The 15,594-nt window shown below is 34.9% G+C and overlaps 2 protein-coding genes across 5 annotated transcripts; both read right to left on the bottom strand.

Moving 5' to 3' along the window:
* Positions 1–3,914: 3,914 nt before the first annotated feature.
* Positions 3,915–4,304, bottom strand: LOC114074287. Its single transcript, XM_027912144.1, has one exon. The coding sequence runs from the start codon at positions 4,302–4,304 to the stop codon at positions 3,915–3,917; it is 390 nt and encodes a 129-aa protein (XP_027767945.1).
* A 3,675-nt stretch (positions 4,305–7,979) lies between these two features.
* LOC107002472 (zinc finger protein GIS2) lies at positions 7,980–15,015 on the bottom strand. 4 transcript variants are annotated; one of them, XM_027912371.1, is made up of 4 exons: positions 14,937–15,015; positions 11,316–11,525; positions 10,419–10,517; positions 7,980–8,817 (listed from the first exon to the last, which is right to left on the bottom strand). In XM_027912371.1, the coding sequence occupies exons 2-4, from the start codon at positions 11,444–11,446 to the stop codon at positions 8,268–8,270; spliced, it is 780 nt and encodes a 259-aa protein (XP_027768172.1). In that variant the 5' UTR covers positions 11,447–11,525; positions 14,937–15,015; the 3' UTR covers positions 7,980–8,267. The 4 variants fall into 4 exon arrangements, with proteins under 4 accessions (XP_027768172.1, XP_027768171.1, XP_015055995.1 ...); XM_027912370.1 differs by having other exon boundaries at positions 10,419–10,520; positions 14,937–15,010; XM_015200509.2 differs by having other exon boundaries at positions 10,419–10,520; positions 14,814–14,951.
* Between the last annotated feature and the right edge of the window lie 579 nt (positions 15,016–15,594).

The following is a 15,594-nucleotide window of genomic DNA, read 5'->3' as shown; positions in this document are numbered from 1 at the left end:
TATCATTTGGTAATTTGGTCATTTGGTGTATTTCGGGGGAGAAATCTTCTTCAAATTTCAAGTTTCGACATCAATATTTTAATTTTCATTTAATAATCGTTTGTTCTTACACAAATGTTTGGTAACTTCATTTCACTCTCTAATCTTATATTTATTTTTTGTATTTATTATTTGTAACTTGTAAGTTGTTCTTATTATATTATTGTTCTTGTTAAGTTTCGTATTTTGTAATTTATAATTTTATATCATGGAGTCTTCTAAAAAAAGTGGAAGTAAAAAAGGTATAGTAGAATCAGTAAAAAATTTAGTTAACAAAACTAATAAAGGTGCTAGTTCTTCTAAATCTAAAATTCCTCTTGTTAGAATTAATATGGATGAATTTACGCATGTGAATGAAACTAGTTTTTCCCGTCCCAATCCTATAAATATTAATTCGGATACTCCTATGATTCCCCATGAACTCTATGAAAGACATTATGGTATCAATCAAGAAAATGAAGAAGTGGAAATGGATGAACAATTAAATTTAGATGAAGAAGTAGATTTAGATGACACACCAACTAGCCCCGACCTCAATAGTATAGGTACTGAAGCTCCACCTCCGGTTGGAACTACTAATTCCCCTATTATTCGAACTAGAGGTAAGACCAAGGTACAACGTTCTTTAAAATCACATGTGTGGAAATTTTGTTATTTGAATGAAGAAAAAACTTTTTGTATATGTAATATTTGTAAACAACATTTTAAATATACATCTGGTGGGACTGAAGGTTCAACAGGGGGGACTAAAAAAACATTTGATTAACAAGCATAGTAAAGAGTGGTTTGCATATATGTCTTCTCTTGAAGTTGGTGAAAATTGTAGTGTTGAAGCATCGGCTAGAGGATCAAATAGGTTCAAAGTGAATTAAATACTTCGAACCCAAGTGGTCCTCTTACACATCGAACCTATAACAAGGATCGTGATCGTGAAAACTTTACTAAAAATGGTTGTTGTTTGTGATTTACCTTTTAGTTTTGGAGAACATCTGGGTTTTATTGCATATATTCGTGAAACATATAACCCTAGTTATAAAGGTTTATCAAGATGCATGGTAAAAAGAGATATTTTTGAATTTCAAGAAAAATATCGTCTATATTTACGTGCCTATTTTGAACTAATGGATTGTAGAGTTGCTATTACTACTGATATGGGTCTTAGTCCTAATGATTTTGATTAATTAATTGTTACTGCGCATTGGATCGATATAATTGGAATTTACAAAAAAGAATTATTGGTTATAAAATTTTTCAAAAGAAAAAAACCGAAATTTATATTGCTACTACTGTGTTGGAAATTTTAGATTTTTTCGGTCTTAGTGATAAAGTCATTAGTATTACTTTAGATAATGTTTCTACTAATTTAAATGCTATTAATATGCTAATACCTAGACTTTGTCCTTTTAGTAAATATGTTTTTCATGTTGGATGTGCCACACATATATTAAATTTGGTTGTTAGTATAGTTGTGATAAAATTGATAATGCTTGTTTTTACATTTTTCATATGAATAGTAGTAGTAGAATTAATCAATTTAAAAAACTTTGTAATGCATTTAAACTTTCGTTTAGAAAAGTTCCGAAGCATGTAAAAACTAGATGGAATTCCTTTTATGATATGCTTGAAGTTGCTTATGCATATAGGCAACCTATTACTACGCTATTTAATAATTATAATGCTTATCCTGAATTTAAACTTAATTATAGTGATTGGGATGAAGTAAATGAACTCAGAATATTTTTGAAATCATTTTATGATTCTACTAAAAAATTTTCTGGAATATATTATCCTACTATTTCTGAAATTTTAATACACATATATGAGATTTCATCTATCTTTTCTGAATATAAAACAAATACTTTATTACCACTGCTATTGCAGTTATGATTACAAAATTTAAGAAATATTTTTTTCCTATCCCTCAAATTTATTTAACTGCAATTCTTTTCAACCCCGAATATAAATAATATAGTGCAAAAGCTTTAGTTTAATGCATTTATCAGAATTTAGATATTCAACCTGAAGAAGAACCTGATTTTGTAACATGTCAAAATAGCATAAAATTATTTGCTAAAGAAATGTATGATAAACATTCTTTCTTAGATAATGTTGAAAATCCTCAAATGTCTATGAAACAAGTAGGTGCTCATGGACGAGTGAAACATAAACTTGGTCTTGACTCTTCTTATAAATGTGAATTTGTTAAATATCTTGAACAGGGTTGGGATGATATTACAAACGATGAAGGTATACCGCAACTATTGAACTGGTGGAGGAATCGTGGAACTCAATTTTCAAAACTTAGTAGGATCGTGAAGGATATGCTTGCAATTCAAGGATCATCAGTAGCTTCGGAGGCAGCTTTCAGCGCGGCAAGATTTCAAATTGGAGACCACAGATATGCGTTAGTAGAAGACAGCTTGGAGATATCAGTGTTATTTAGAGACTGGATAAATGTTGAGAGTAGAAATCAAGGGCTTCCAAAGTTAGATAGTCAATTTGAACTTTTCATAGATTCAGCTATTGGATGTGGTAGTGATGATGATATCGAACTTCAATATCGTCAACGAGCTTTACCAAGACCAGAAGTTGATTACAATCAATCTATAGCTGAGTTAGAAAGAGGATTTACGGGACTATACAACTATTAGTATTACATTCGAGACTTAGTTGAAACAGAACCCTTCCTAGAAGGTGGCTGCGTAAACTATGTACTCTACTAATAGTTGTAAATTGAAATTGTAATTTGTTACAAATTTAAATAAATTAAATTGATATATTTTTTAATTTTTTTAATTGTTTTATCCTTATTTTAATTAAAAATTTTAAAATTACAAATTTTATTATTTATAATTTACAAGACACAAGTTATAAATATAACTTATAAAATAAATATTAATGAATAATAAGTAATAACTTATAAAGTATAAACTTCAAAAGATTTAAATTTTGAAAACTTTATTAGACTTTTCTTGCAAACTTAATAACAAAAAAAATTTAAAAAATATCTTTAAAATAAACTTAAGTAAAAAATTATAGTATAAATTTGAAAACTATTGATTTGAACTTAGAAAAAAATCATATTTTCGTAATATCAAAAAATGTCGTCCCGTTTATCCCGTCCCGTTCCATTCTGGTCCGTTCCAGTTCGTTCCGATTCCATCCCGGTATATAGTGGAACGGGACGAAACTGATTATTCATCCCGATAATTCCAATCCGATTCATCCCGGTACCGGTCAACGCGTCTCGTTCCGGTTCGGTACCGATTCGTTCCGGTCCGTTGACCAGTCTTATCTTCACCTGCAACAAGGGGGTTTCCATCAAGAATTGTCTGCCATTCATGTTTCTCTTTGTTGCGTAAGAGGTCTCCCAACACACTTGCAGCCAATGGTAAAGCTTGACACATTTCCACAATCATGTACTCCATGATCTATATTTCCTCTGGAACTTCCACATCAACAAATGCTCTTTGTTTAAAAATGGACCAACAATGATCTTTTGATAATTTTTCCAACCTATGAGGACCTACTGCAGCTACTGTGGACGCCACCCGTTCCATACGAGTAGTCATAAGAATGAAGTTTTCTCGGGATGTATTTATTCCTCGCAAGGTGTCCACAAACTCACCCCATAATGTAGAGTCAACACGCCACAAATCATCCAGGATAATCAAATACTTTCTTCCTGCCAATTCATCTTGTAGCATCTTGACTATTATATCTCTGCTTTGGACCTCAACTTTCCTCTTTGTCAAGGATTAGTTCAAGAAAGCTCTTAATTTCTGACATTTCAGGTAGACACAACCAAACTCTCTTTTCAAAGTGTTTTTAGATCTGTTCATCACTGAAAATTCTCTTAGCCATTGTTGTTTTGCCTAAAGCCCCATACCAACTATGGGAATGATGCACAAAACAACATCCTCGCTGATGTTCAACATCTTTCTCTTTATCACTTCAACATCGATGTCTCTACCAACAACCTCCGAAGAAACTACTAGGGAATCTGTTTCACGAATTGGTAGTATTTGCCGAGGAGGAACCATGAGTGATTGGAGACCGAAGTCTTTGGCTAACTTATTGATAGCCCTCAACTTTTCATTGATGTTGTTTATTTTTCGAGACATTTTGCTCTTAAAAGTTGTATGAGAAATGAAATCACTGACCTTTTCAATTGGTTTGTTTCTGATCTTCACTTGTCTTTTGATAGATTCATACCTGAATTCGTCAAACACATTTTCAGCATTTTCAGCAGCTCTCTCAAGCATCTTGAGTCATAGTTTCACAGCCTGATCGTCAACTTGTCGTCTTTCAGCATCATGGATGAAAGCTTGGATCAAGGATACATTTTGTTTAAAGATTTCCAAATATTTCTGGCAGTCCCTTGAGCTATTGAGTTCGTCAATAGTGAGAGAAAGCAACTTTTCGAGCAAAACTTGAATTGTAGCACCAATTACAGATTGTTATGTTTGCTCCTTCACAAAATCTTCTTCCTCTGCACCAGTCTTCAATGTTTTTGCATAAGTCTTCTTTTTCTAGTTGTTTGTGGACCATAGAAGGAAGACAATAATTTATAAACAATAAAAGCAGAATGACTAAAAGATCCTCTTACTATATTCTGATTTATGAACCCAGTCCTCTAACTTTATCATGCATCACCTAGGCAGTGGTTCAAACATCAAACACACTACTTTAAACCACTCTAGATTCATTATGTCTCTTAATCACGCTGCCATACTTTTGTAAAACCACCACTGGACGGTGGTTCCTCTCCTTCCTCTTGAACCTCAAACAAAAAATCGATCTCACCATCAGCTCGACAAAGAGTTCCGAATCAAAAAAAGTAAATTGAGATAAAAAGTTTTCACATCATTTTACATTTTTTTGAAGAAAAGAAGAAAAAATCCCCACCATTTTAATTTTCTTCCCCTTCAAGACCAGTACCCCGCTGTAATACCTCAGGTCACCTTCCCCATTAAATCGGAAACCTCACCACCAAATTTATTCCTTTACAGAAATAAAGGCTATACTTTTGAAGCCCATTGTGATCATAGGGAAATCAGGTTCAGGTTCCCCGGCAAGCCTATTACTTTATGCCTCAGAAAGCCAACTTTCTTCTTCCTCCATTTCCTCTACTCTCATTTGTATCCGAAGCAACAGAAACTGATCTGGAGTCAGCATATTTACAGTTGTATCCTGAGTAGGACAAATCAAAATAAATATAAGGATCTCCCAAGTCATTTTTTCTTTTACTAGTCTCTCGCCCCGCACGTTGAACATGTACCCTTCATCTAATAGTATAAAAATACCACATAAAGAAGAGAGAGATTGTACATCTTCTTGCATACTTTGTCTAATAATTCAAAGCACTTGAAATAAATGGAAGGATCAATTAATATACCCAATTGTTTATCTATCAATAAAGAAGTACTACTAAAAAAGAATTATTGCATTTAAAAAATTGATGCTACCTATCAACCTACAACCTTCATCTTTTATTTGAAAACGGAGTTTCAAGCCAAACTAGTATCGTACGAGCTTACTGGATTAAAATAAACAAATATACCTTGTCAACTTTGATACCAGGAACAATGTTTTGTTCCATCAACCATTTTGTGGCCATCATTGGTAGATTGGATCTCTTTGAAGAGAATGGCACCAGAGATGTATGTCCTAAGACCTGGAGCTGTCACTCATCCATAGCCAATATTCCACGCCCTGGTGATAATTAGGAATATATATTACATTAGTCCATGTCTTGCTCGACTTAATTGTTCTTCGATGACTACAAATACCTAAATTATGGTACAAATGTTATGATTGTCCAAATATCAATGAAGGGTAAACTAGTTAACAAAAAAACTCTTAATTAATATTTCTTAAGGACGTGTAAAAGAGAATCAAGATGGTTCAATTGAGACAGAGGGAGTATTCATTAACAATGTGAAAACTACTATATCATCAATGTTTTTTTATCTTATTAGCAACTTATTGTTTTGCTAAATCTCATTTGTAACTGCTTTTAACACAAGTTCCTTCAACAAAACCGACTTACCTTTTCCCCTTAAGGCTAGTTTAATCGATCTAATCCATAATGCATAGTTCTCAAGCCCTTTAAGCTTTGATCAGAACTATAACTGACCCAGGACATCTGATGGTTGAAGATAAAGTGGATGATTATGATCAAGAGTTGTTACCTCATTCTCTGTCATGATTTCTCTGATTCAAGTTGTAACTCTGCTTCAATGGCCTACAATTTTACTCTATGTGAAGGTCATCAGATCGCCGCTCTGATACCATTTTAGTTTTCTGATTCAATGCAGTAAATCTCAGACTCCATTTACATTCCTTGAGCTTTCACTGTACAGACTATTGAAGAAGGGATTCGAATGAACCCCTAACAGAAGGCTGGCTCCGCCCTAGCTTGAAATGTGTAGTCCCATCTCCATATACCTTTGTTATAATCCAGGAAGAACCACACTCCAAAAGCTAGCTATTAAGGTGGGAGATCCCAAGGCGATATAAGCCCCACCTCAGCACATAGTAGTACCGATGTGGGACATAACTCGTACTCAAGCTCAGCTGGTGCCCGATAGCCTGGTACCAATCAATTTACTACGAACTAGCTAGTTAGATTGGTTATGAAGAGAATTTATTACAATTAAAAAATTAATGCTAGCTATCAACCTACAACCTTCCTTTTTTATTTGAAAACGGAGTTTCAAGCCAAACTAGTGTCGTATAAGCTTACTTGGTTAAATTAGACAAATTTACCTTGTCAACTTTGATACCAGGAATAATGCTTTGTTCAACAAGGACATCAACCATTTTCTATCCTAGACCTGGAGCTGCCACAAGCAATATTCTGTAAGCTTGGCGATTAGCCTCAGTATTCTCTAGCCCAATGGATGCCAGAGTCTTTCCACAAGGGTAGCATTCGACTCGTCCATAGCCACTATTCCACGCCCTGGTGGTGCAATCGTTTTCTGCACATTACCACACTCAGGTGCTAATTATCAATATTACATTAGTCCTTCAGTTAATTAACTTTGACACGTTTCATCTCTTGCTTGACTTAATTGTTCTTGATGACTACATATACCTAAATAATGGTGTGATGTTGTGATTGTCCAAATACCAATGAAGGGTAAACTAGTTAACAAAAAAGAAACTCCCTGATAGTAATATTTCTTTAAGGGACGTGTAAAAGAGAATCACAATAGTTCATTTGAGACTGAGGGAGTATTCACGGACAATGTAGAAACTACTAAATCATCAATGTTTTGTAGGTCTTGTTAGCAACTTATAAACATCTTTAGATAACCAAATTAGAACTACTATTGACGATTACATATTATGTGGTGAGGCACATTAACATGGAAACATTGTCATGTCAATGTATAAAAGTTAAACTCATTATTAATAGCGCAATGAAACTTACAGCGGTTTTAACGAGCTCATCACATAGAAAAAGTTGAAACATTGCCCCTTGACGAATTCAGACTTGTCAACAACTACAGATGACTTTAACAGAGATGCTGAGGCCATTTTTTGGTCTTTTTTGTTATTTTCTCTTCAAAGAAAGAGTACACTTACTACAAGTACCTTAATTATCTCAGTACTGTTCTCCACAAGTCTATTACTAGCCACAAGCAAATTATTTCTCTAGCTTTGTCAAATTAAAGACATCTCATTGCTCTTTAATGAAATATTTTCGTCATCGTTTTGACCACTTCAAAAACCCTAGTCAGCCTGGTTTGTTTAGGAAATAATTAATAATGTGCCAGTTTTTTTTTTTTTAAGTAAGTTATAAAAATTAAAAATTTTGCATGAAAGAACGAGGATGTTTATAATTTTTAATTAAGAAAAAACAACGGTAATCACCATATACTTAACCAGCAAGAGCCTAAATCCAAGGCTGTCATACGTAAAAAAGCAACAGCTCAAACTCCAATACAAACCATTATATAGATGCTGTCATGCTTGCCATCAGCTAGCTGAATCACCAAATAAAATGCAAATACCTCACAATAGTCATATTAATCCATGTTCTTAAATAACAGTCTCATCACATCCATTCAAAAGATGTAAAGACGCACACTAAAGCAACTAGTTCCGAAATCTGATAGTTTCTAAAAGAAAAAAAAAAACAAATGTCAATCTCAATTCAAAGAGAAAAGGGGCACATGTCATCAGTAGTCACCCTATTAATATGGCATGGCTTTCATCCGTCAGTACCTTCTCGGAAAACGGTCCATAAACCTTCCAGAGGGACACTCATATGCTTGGTGTCCTCTTCCCCCGCAGTTGTGACAGATCATCAGTGCCATGCAATCTCGACTCATATGGCCTACTTGCTGGCAGGTTCGGCATACAATGTCCCGATATCCTCCACCTCCACCTCCACCCATAGGACGGAATCCACCACCCCTCTCTTCAAGAGCACCAGACTTGGGGCAATCTCTAGCCAGATGACCGGATATATTACATAAATTGCACACAGGATCATTTTGACAATCACGTGCCAGGTGACCAGTCTTCCTACAATTTTTGCACGCCTTGTCATTGGTGCAGTCAACTGCAATGTGGCCTTGCTTGAAGCAGTTATTGCACAGCTTCAGGTCACCAGGAGGGAGTGGAGGAGCCGTGCAGTCTCTAGCACGATGTCCTGCCTTACCACAGGTGTGGCAAATTCCTTCATTTGGACAGTTGCCAGCCATATGGCCTGGTTCTCGGCAATTCCAACAAAGAGATTTTGTGGTACACTCCGAGGCAATATGCCTGTTCAAATATTGGAGGCAAAATCAAAATTAAAGGAGTAACAAATATCGCTTGTTTTAACAACCTTACTGACCCCATTCTCAGTAACAAGCATCGCTGATAAAATAAATAACTACACCTCAAAAAAACAAAGATGAATGAATGAATAAGCAATACATGTTTAGGAAAGCCAAAGAAAGAAGTCATTTTATCAAGCAACTCGTAAATATCAGCAGTATATGTCCCATTCCCTTTCATTTTATCAAGCAACTTGTAAATATCAGCAGTATGTGTGCCCATTCCCTTTATGACCAACACTCGAGCTCAAGTCTGGATATTGTTGGTTATTATGTAAACCAGTGTTATCAAAGGCGAAAAGCACAAAAAAACTCTAAGGTCCATGGGGACTTTAAGCTCATAGCGCAAATAAAGCGTGGGCTATAATGGAAAAAGGCACAAAGGGAGAAAAGAATACAAATATATATATATATATATATAGAGAGAGAGAGAGAGAGAGAGACTATATAATTATAAACATGAAAGAATGACAAATATATGACCAAAGAAATTGAAAAAATTTTATGGTTAAGTGAAATATCAATTATTTAGTTTCACTTCTTCATAAAAGGTTCATTGGCAAGGAAAAACTTGCCTTAGAACCTTGATGACGACAGTGAAGCGCATATAAAGCGAGGCGAAGCGCTCAACAAGCTTTGAGCCTCGCTTCAAGGTTTAAGCGCATTTAAAGAGCGCCTTTGATAACACTGATGTAAACAATCTTGTGTTTGCTTGGTGTTTCATGTTATATTAGTGCTAAGCAACTAGTATGTACTGGCAGTTCTTAAAAGTTAAATACTTGTTAATTTGATATTGTTTGGGTATTTTAAAAGCTAAGTACTACAAGTTACTACTCCATTCCATAATAACTTAAGCTTCGAGCCCTTTTCCATTTTTCAAATTAACTTAAGTTTTTTTCTATTTTAAAAATATTCTTCCAATTTTACCCTTTTAGTTAGTATTGGGATTAGTTATTATAATTAATGTTTACTTATTTTTTACAATAATTAATAGGGTAAAAATGGAAAATTATGTTCAATTTATGTCCTAACCTACTTTTCTTGAAGGGTGTGAAACACCTCAAAGGTTAAGTTATTATGGAATGGAGGGAGTACATAGTATTATCTCATTTCTACATGTTGCTTCCTTATGATGTGAATGTCTCAAGTTTTCAACTTCAATTTTAGGATATCTTCCCCCCTTGGTTACCTATAATCTAAGACTAGACAGTGTGCTGCCCCCTTAAAGGATATCAGGGTATATCTTGCCCCTTAGTTACCACACTTACCAGTATCAGATGTCAACATTCAACAGCTGTATACTGGCAGAAAGTGATGCAAACAAATGGGATGATGAGCAAGCAATACAGAAAGGCAATATAACATCATCAGTAGCAGCCTCTATGGTTCAATTTAATCTGTTGGACAATGATTTCTCCAGAGTACATTAAGTAAATGCAATACTAATTCTTAAGCTTTCCAGGGTAACAAGTAGCTTTATTTTTTTAATGAAGGTAACATCAGGGTAACAAGTAGTTAATTAACACAGAATAATCCAATACTTACCCTGGGAGACCACAATTGTGACATATGGCAACATTAGGGCATTCCCGAGCAAAATGGCCAGGCCGTTTGCAGTTCTTGCAGAGACTGCTCTGACTCTGACTGCTAAAAAAATAAAAAAGAAATGTAGAAACCATGAGAAAAAGAAATATGTCCACCAAAGAGCCAAAAATTGTATAATCCAGATGTTAGAGAGTCAAAGAGCAGGTAAAATAGTACACTCCAAGAAACCGACTTATTATAATATATTTTGTTTCCATGTTTCTTTCGAGCTCATGGGAGGAGCACAAATGGAACTTGAGATATGAGGTCAGAAGGCTCATTTGGTTAAGACTCTTGCTACATAAGACCCTAACTTCACTAGTAAAACAAGTAAAAGTTGTACTACAAAAAAGGACATACTTTTGTAGTCAACTTTTAAAATGAGAAACCCCATTATTGAACAAATCAACTTTAGCTGATCAAAAAATATAAACAAGGTAAAAATTGAGCACAATCAGTCAGGGTATAATAACAAAAAAGCACTAATCAGTCTAGGGATACTGATTGTCCCAACTTCACACTAGAACATTTGGGTCTTGCAGAAGTCTAAATTGGACTGCCAAATCAACTTCCAAACAGCCACGCCAAGTGCAGACTATTTATTAGTCTAACAATACCGGAACACCATTACCCTCTTCCCTTTTTTTGGAGAAGGTAGCAGTGCAATCACTGAGAAATATCTTTGAACAGAGGTGTAAATTCAGTTCAACACTCCAAACATGCATATCGAAACACCCATCCATGTAATATAGTAATTAGCCTCCATTCCAAGTCAAACAGATCCATATCTCTTAGCTTCCAGCCAACAGGTGCTAGAATGAGAATAGCTAAACATACAAATGACTAAAACCAGAGAACCTGAAACCCCGACGTGGCTCCCGTCTATATGGTGCATCACGGTAGGAGAACCGCTGTGTGCGGATTTTGCGATCCATTGGACTCCTGCTTCTGCTTCTGCTCCTGCTTCGGCTTCTGCTGCCAGATTTCATATTCAAACAACCACAAATAAACCACCAACAACGACCAGCTAAAATATCACCACACCACAACCCAGCTGCTGCCTCCTCCCTGTCCACCACAACCACACATCCAAGACCACATCAGTCCAAATAAACCTTTTTACTGTACTCCTTTGATTTTAAATACCAAATCCAAACACCACTACAGAGATATTATTCAATACACAAGCACCAAAAGCTTGTTTATTCAGGAAACATCGTCTCCAGTTACATCCTCCTAAGTATATGTATATCTACTGTGACAAACACATGCCAGCACCAGCACATAATCATTAACCACTAGTTATCTACAACAGCTGACAATTGAGTCCCAACTTCAAAGACATATGGAGATGGTTTCCCTAGCTGACAGAAAGCTCAAATAACTGTTGGATAGAAGCAAAATCTTTTACCAGAAATAGCAAATAATTTTGAAGTATATGCAAATTAAATTCAATAATATATTGTGGAAATCAGAGTTATGAAACCAGATTGTCATTGTCTGAATCAAATGTCATTTTCCTTCTCTTTAATAAATCAATGTCATCTTCCCTCTGTTCCAGCTGCAATTAAGATAAGTGACAACATGTCTTGCAAAATTAAAACAGAAGCACATTTTTTCATATATTGGTGATAATATCAAGAGATTTGGTGTTGAGCCAAAACCCAGTCCCAAATAAATATCTTTCCTTTATTTTCTATATATAGCCCTTCAATCCTTCATTCTTTTGGAATAGTAACCATGTACTTCCTATTTGTATAGAGGATTGGGTGGCCTTCGGATAGAACCATATTTTGTAGGTTTCTCCTTTTTTCAGTGTTTCTCTTGTATATTGCCAAGATGGCCTTGTTATTATCATTGAAATCTTTTACTTCATAAAAAAATGTGTCTTAGTTTGACTGGGCATGAAGTAAAAGGTTTTAAAATGTAAAGAAGACTTTTGAATCTAGTGCTTAAACAAAACGTGTGTATGACATACAAAAGATATCTTTTGAATCTTATGGTATTAACTTGTCATGCCATTCCTATTAGGTATTAAGGGTACAATGGGAATGTTGAAATTAAAAAGTTACAAAATATAGAAAGGAAGCCATCTTTTTTATACGAACTAAAAAAAAAAGTAAGGCGCAAAAATTGAAACAAGAGGATATTAAAATTGAAACAAGAGGATATTGGTTTAATCTACTAGGTTTTGCTTTTTTCAGATAAAAGATCTGCTGGTGTTAGCCTTTCTCACCAAGTAGTAAATTTTAAAACTATCAGCCCAAGTTAAGCTTATATCAATCACGAAGAGCTAGTGATAGGAAGGAAATGAAACCACCTGTAAAAGCAGGCATCAAGACACTCCTCGCACTTCACCATAGAGGCCTCACAGAAGTATACAGATCTACATCTTAACAATATAAAAGCTTATAAATGAACAACAACACCATTCCACCCTAATAATTTTCTTCTGTTGGTGATAAACAAAGGTGACCATAGTCTTATAAATCTTCCATATACCCTACCCCATCTGACTTCAAAGAGACGTCAGACGACACCTTGACTTAGCCAATATAAGTGCATAAGGTGTAATGGTTGATGGAAGTACACGGCACCAAAGCTCTTCTGCTACTATCGGTGTACACTCTTCAATACAAAAGCTCTTCACAACTCTATCATCTCTTCACTAGAAAGGCTATCTGAATGGGCCCATTGTTCTTCATTTTTCTTTTTTTTTAAATGAGATACAGAATGGATCCATTACATCTATCTTATACCCATTTGAAGAGTTCCCTTTCTGTTTCTGGTAAGTAGCAAATTATTTATTTCACACTACTTTTACATTTTGTTTACAAAGAAAAAGGTTACTCTATCTCATTCAGAGCCCCACTCACTTTACAATGGTCAATTTTCAATGGTGTGATTGACAGCAAATAATTCACCTCCAAAAAATAGAAGACATGCACAAAAAAATACCATACAAACTACAAAGTTTTGCATTTCAAATTTATTGAACTAGTAATAATATGTATTTTGCACCAAAAGGTGTGGCTTAGTGGTCAATGAAGTGGTTGAAAACCGTGAGGTCTCAGGTTCAAAACACAATGGAGACAAAAAAAAAACTAGGTGATTCTTCCCATTTGTCCTAGCCTTGGTGGACAAAGTTACCTGGTACCAGTTGCTGGTGGGAGGTGGGAGGTATCCCGTAGAATTAGTCGTATTTTAAAAAAAATATATGTATTTAAAAACTTTTAAGTTAAAAATGAATTTGTTGGATGGCAGGAGACATCCAACGTATTACAGAGTAAATACATAGTCCCTCCATTCCATTTTATGTGGCACTGTCTAACTTGACACGGTGTTTAAGGAGAAAAAAAAATAACTTTTGAAACTTGAGGTTTAAAACAATCCTCTGTGGTTGTAAATCATTTCATTAAGGGTAAAAGGGAAATTTTAAAGATTTAATTGTTTCTAATTATCATCTTCAATCCTCGTATCACCATTCCTCCTTAGTATAATGTATCAGAATATTCACACTAATTGCACCCAATGACCGACAAGGTGTAAGATCACCATAACCCACTGACCAAAAGATATACTCTGCAATTTCATTCCCAACCCCTTCCCAAAAAAATGAAGAACAGAGAAAAACAACGTTTTTGCCTTCCCAGTATGCCAGGCCAGAAAACTTAAAATGGGGATTTAGATTCTATTTCAGAATTCAACCACCTTTAGCTGCAAAAGTTCTCTTTTGGGGGGGTCGGGAGGGATGTATAAAGAGCTGAAAAATGTTCAGATATCTACATTTAGAATCCATAAACATAATCGTAAAACAGCTCATCACCACCCACCAACCCTCAGTATACAGGGAGCAATGATCCACACATTAGAACACAAAATTCTCTCAGCTCCTAGCATTCTCATTAACCTTTACTACTTTCTACCTATTCAAAAGCAAAACAGAAAGCACTTTCTACACACCATTCAGCTCCCTCCCCAATTTATAACAACAGTAACACCAAGCAGGACCAATCACTAAAATCCCACAAACACAGAAAACTACACCAAAAGAAATATCAGAAGAAATATGAAAAATAATTATGTATAAAGATACTCCAATCCAGATCTCTTTCCAATATAACCAAACAAATCCGAGCTAAGAACCACCAAACTAATGAAACCTAAACCAATCAATCAACTAATCTTAAGTCCCAAACTAGTTAATCTTCCGCTATCTGAATCCTCATATCAATTCAACTCTTTTGAGCATTTCATTTCAAATTTCGTGACATATAAATACAAAATGCTCTAACACAGAAAATACATTAAAAAAGCAATGATACAGATAGAAAGAGAGCAAGAGCGAGGATAAACCTGAAACAGCGTTCTAGATCTGGACAGTTAGGGTTAGATTTTGGGATACTGCAACACACAGAAAACAGAGAGAGAGAGAAATAGAGAAACAATAGATAAGGCGAGGAGGAGGAAATAAGCTACCTCTTTCAGGGAAGGGCTACCAGTAAAGCTTCTTTTTTTTCCAATATTACCCTTTAGCTTTTTCCCATTTGTCACATTTAGGTGTCCAGTTTTGCTTGGGCTATAGACTCATATCTTCTTTTGGGCCATATGCAAAGTTGACAAGATGTTGGCCTAAGCATCTCAAATTAATACACCTTTTAAATGAGCTTATCTTTTAAATAGGTTGTTGAAACGCAAACTTTCATCAACTGAAAGGGTTGCAACCTTTCAGAACAAATTTTCTAATCTTCTTCTTCTTCTTCTGCACACATTTTTCTTCATGTACTTTCCTGTTGTGGATTGATTCGCTGACAGCAGAATTTTTGGTATCTACACTCTGCTGATTAAGATCATTTTACCCTGGATAGTTATATTCCAAATCAAACCTCGGATACTAGAGAGGAATAATTTCCTTAAGGGGACACTATGAGTTCAGTGAACTTAATCTTTTTCCGATTTAAAAGGTTATTTCAGATTCTGGTACATTTTTACACATTTAAGTTTTTTATGAATTAAATTTTTGTTCATCTCGCTTACTGGTTCTATAAATTTCAGTCACTTCATGTTTCTGAACAATTTATTAGAATCAGTAATTTATGGTTTTGATAACACAGATTGGAAACAATCTTAAGGAAAT

This window comes from Solanum pennellii, chromosome 10 (genome assembly GCF_001406875.1).
Source record: "Solanum pennellii chromosome 10, SPENNV200".
Classification (NCBI taxonomy): domain Eukaryota; kingdom Viridiplantae; phylum Streptophyta; class Magnoliopsida; order Solanales; family Solanaceae; genus Solanum; species Solanum pennellii.
This window is presented reverse-complemented; position numbering and strand designations above follow the sequence as displayed.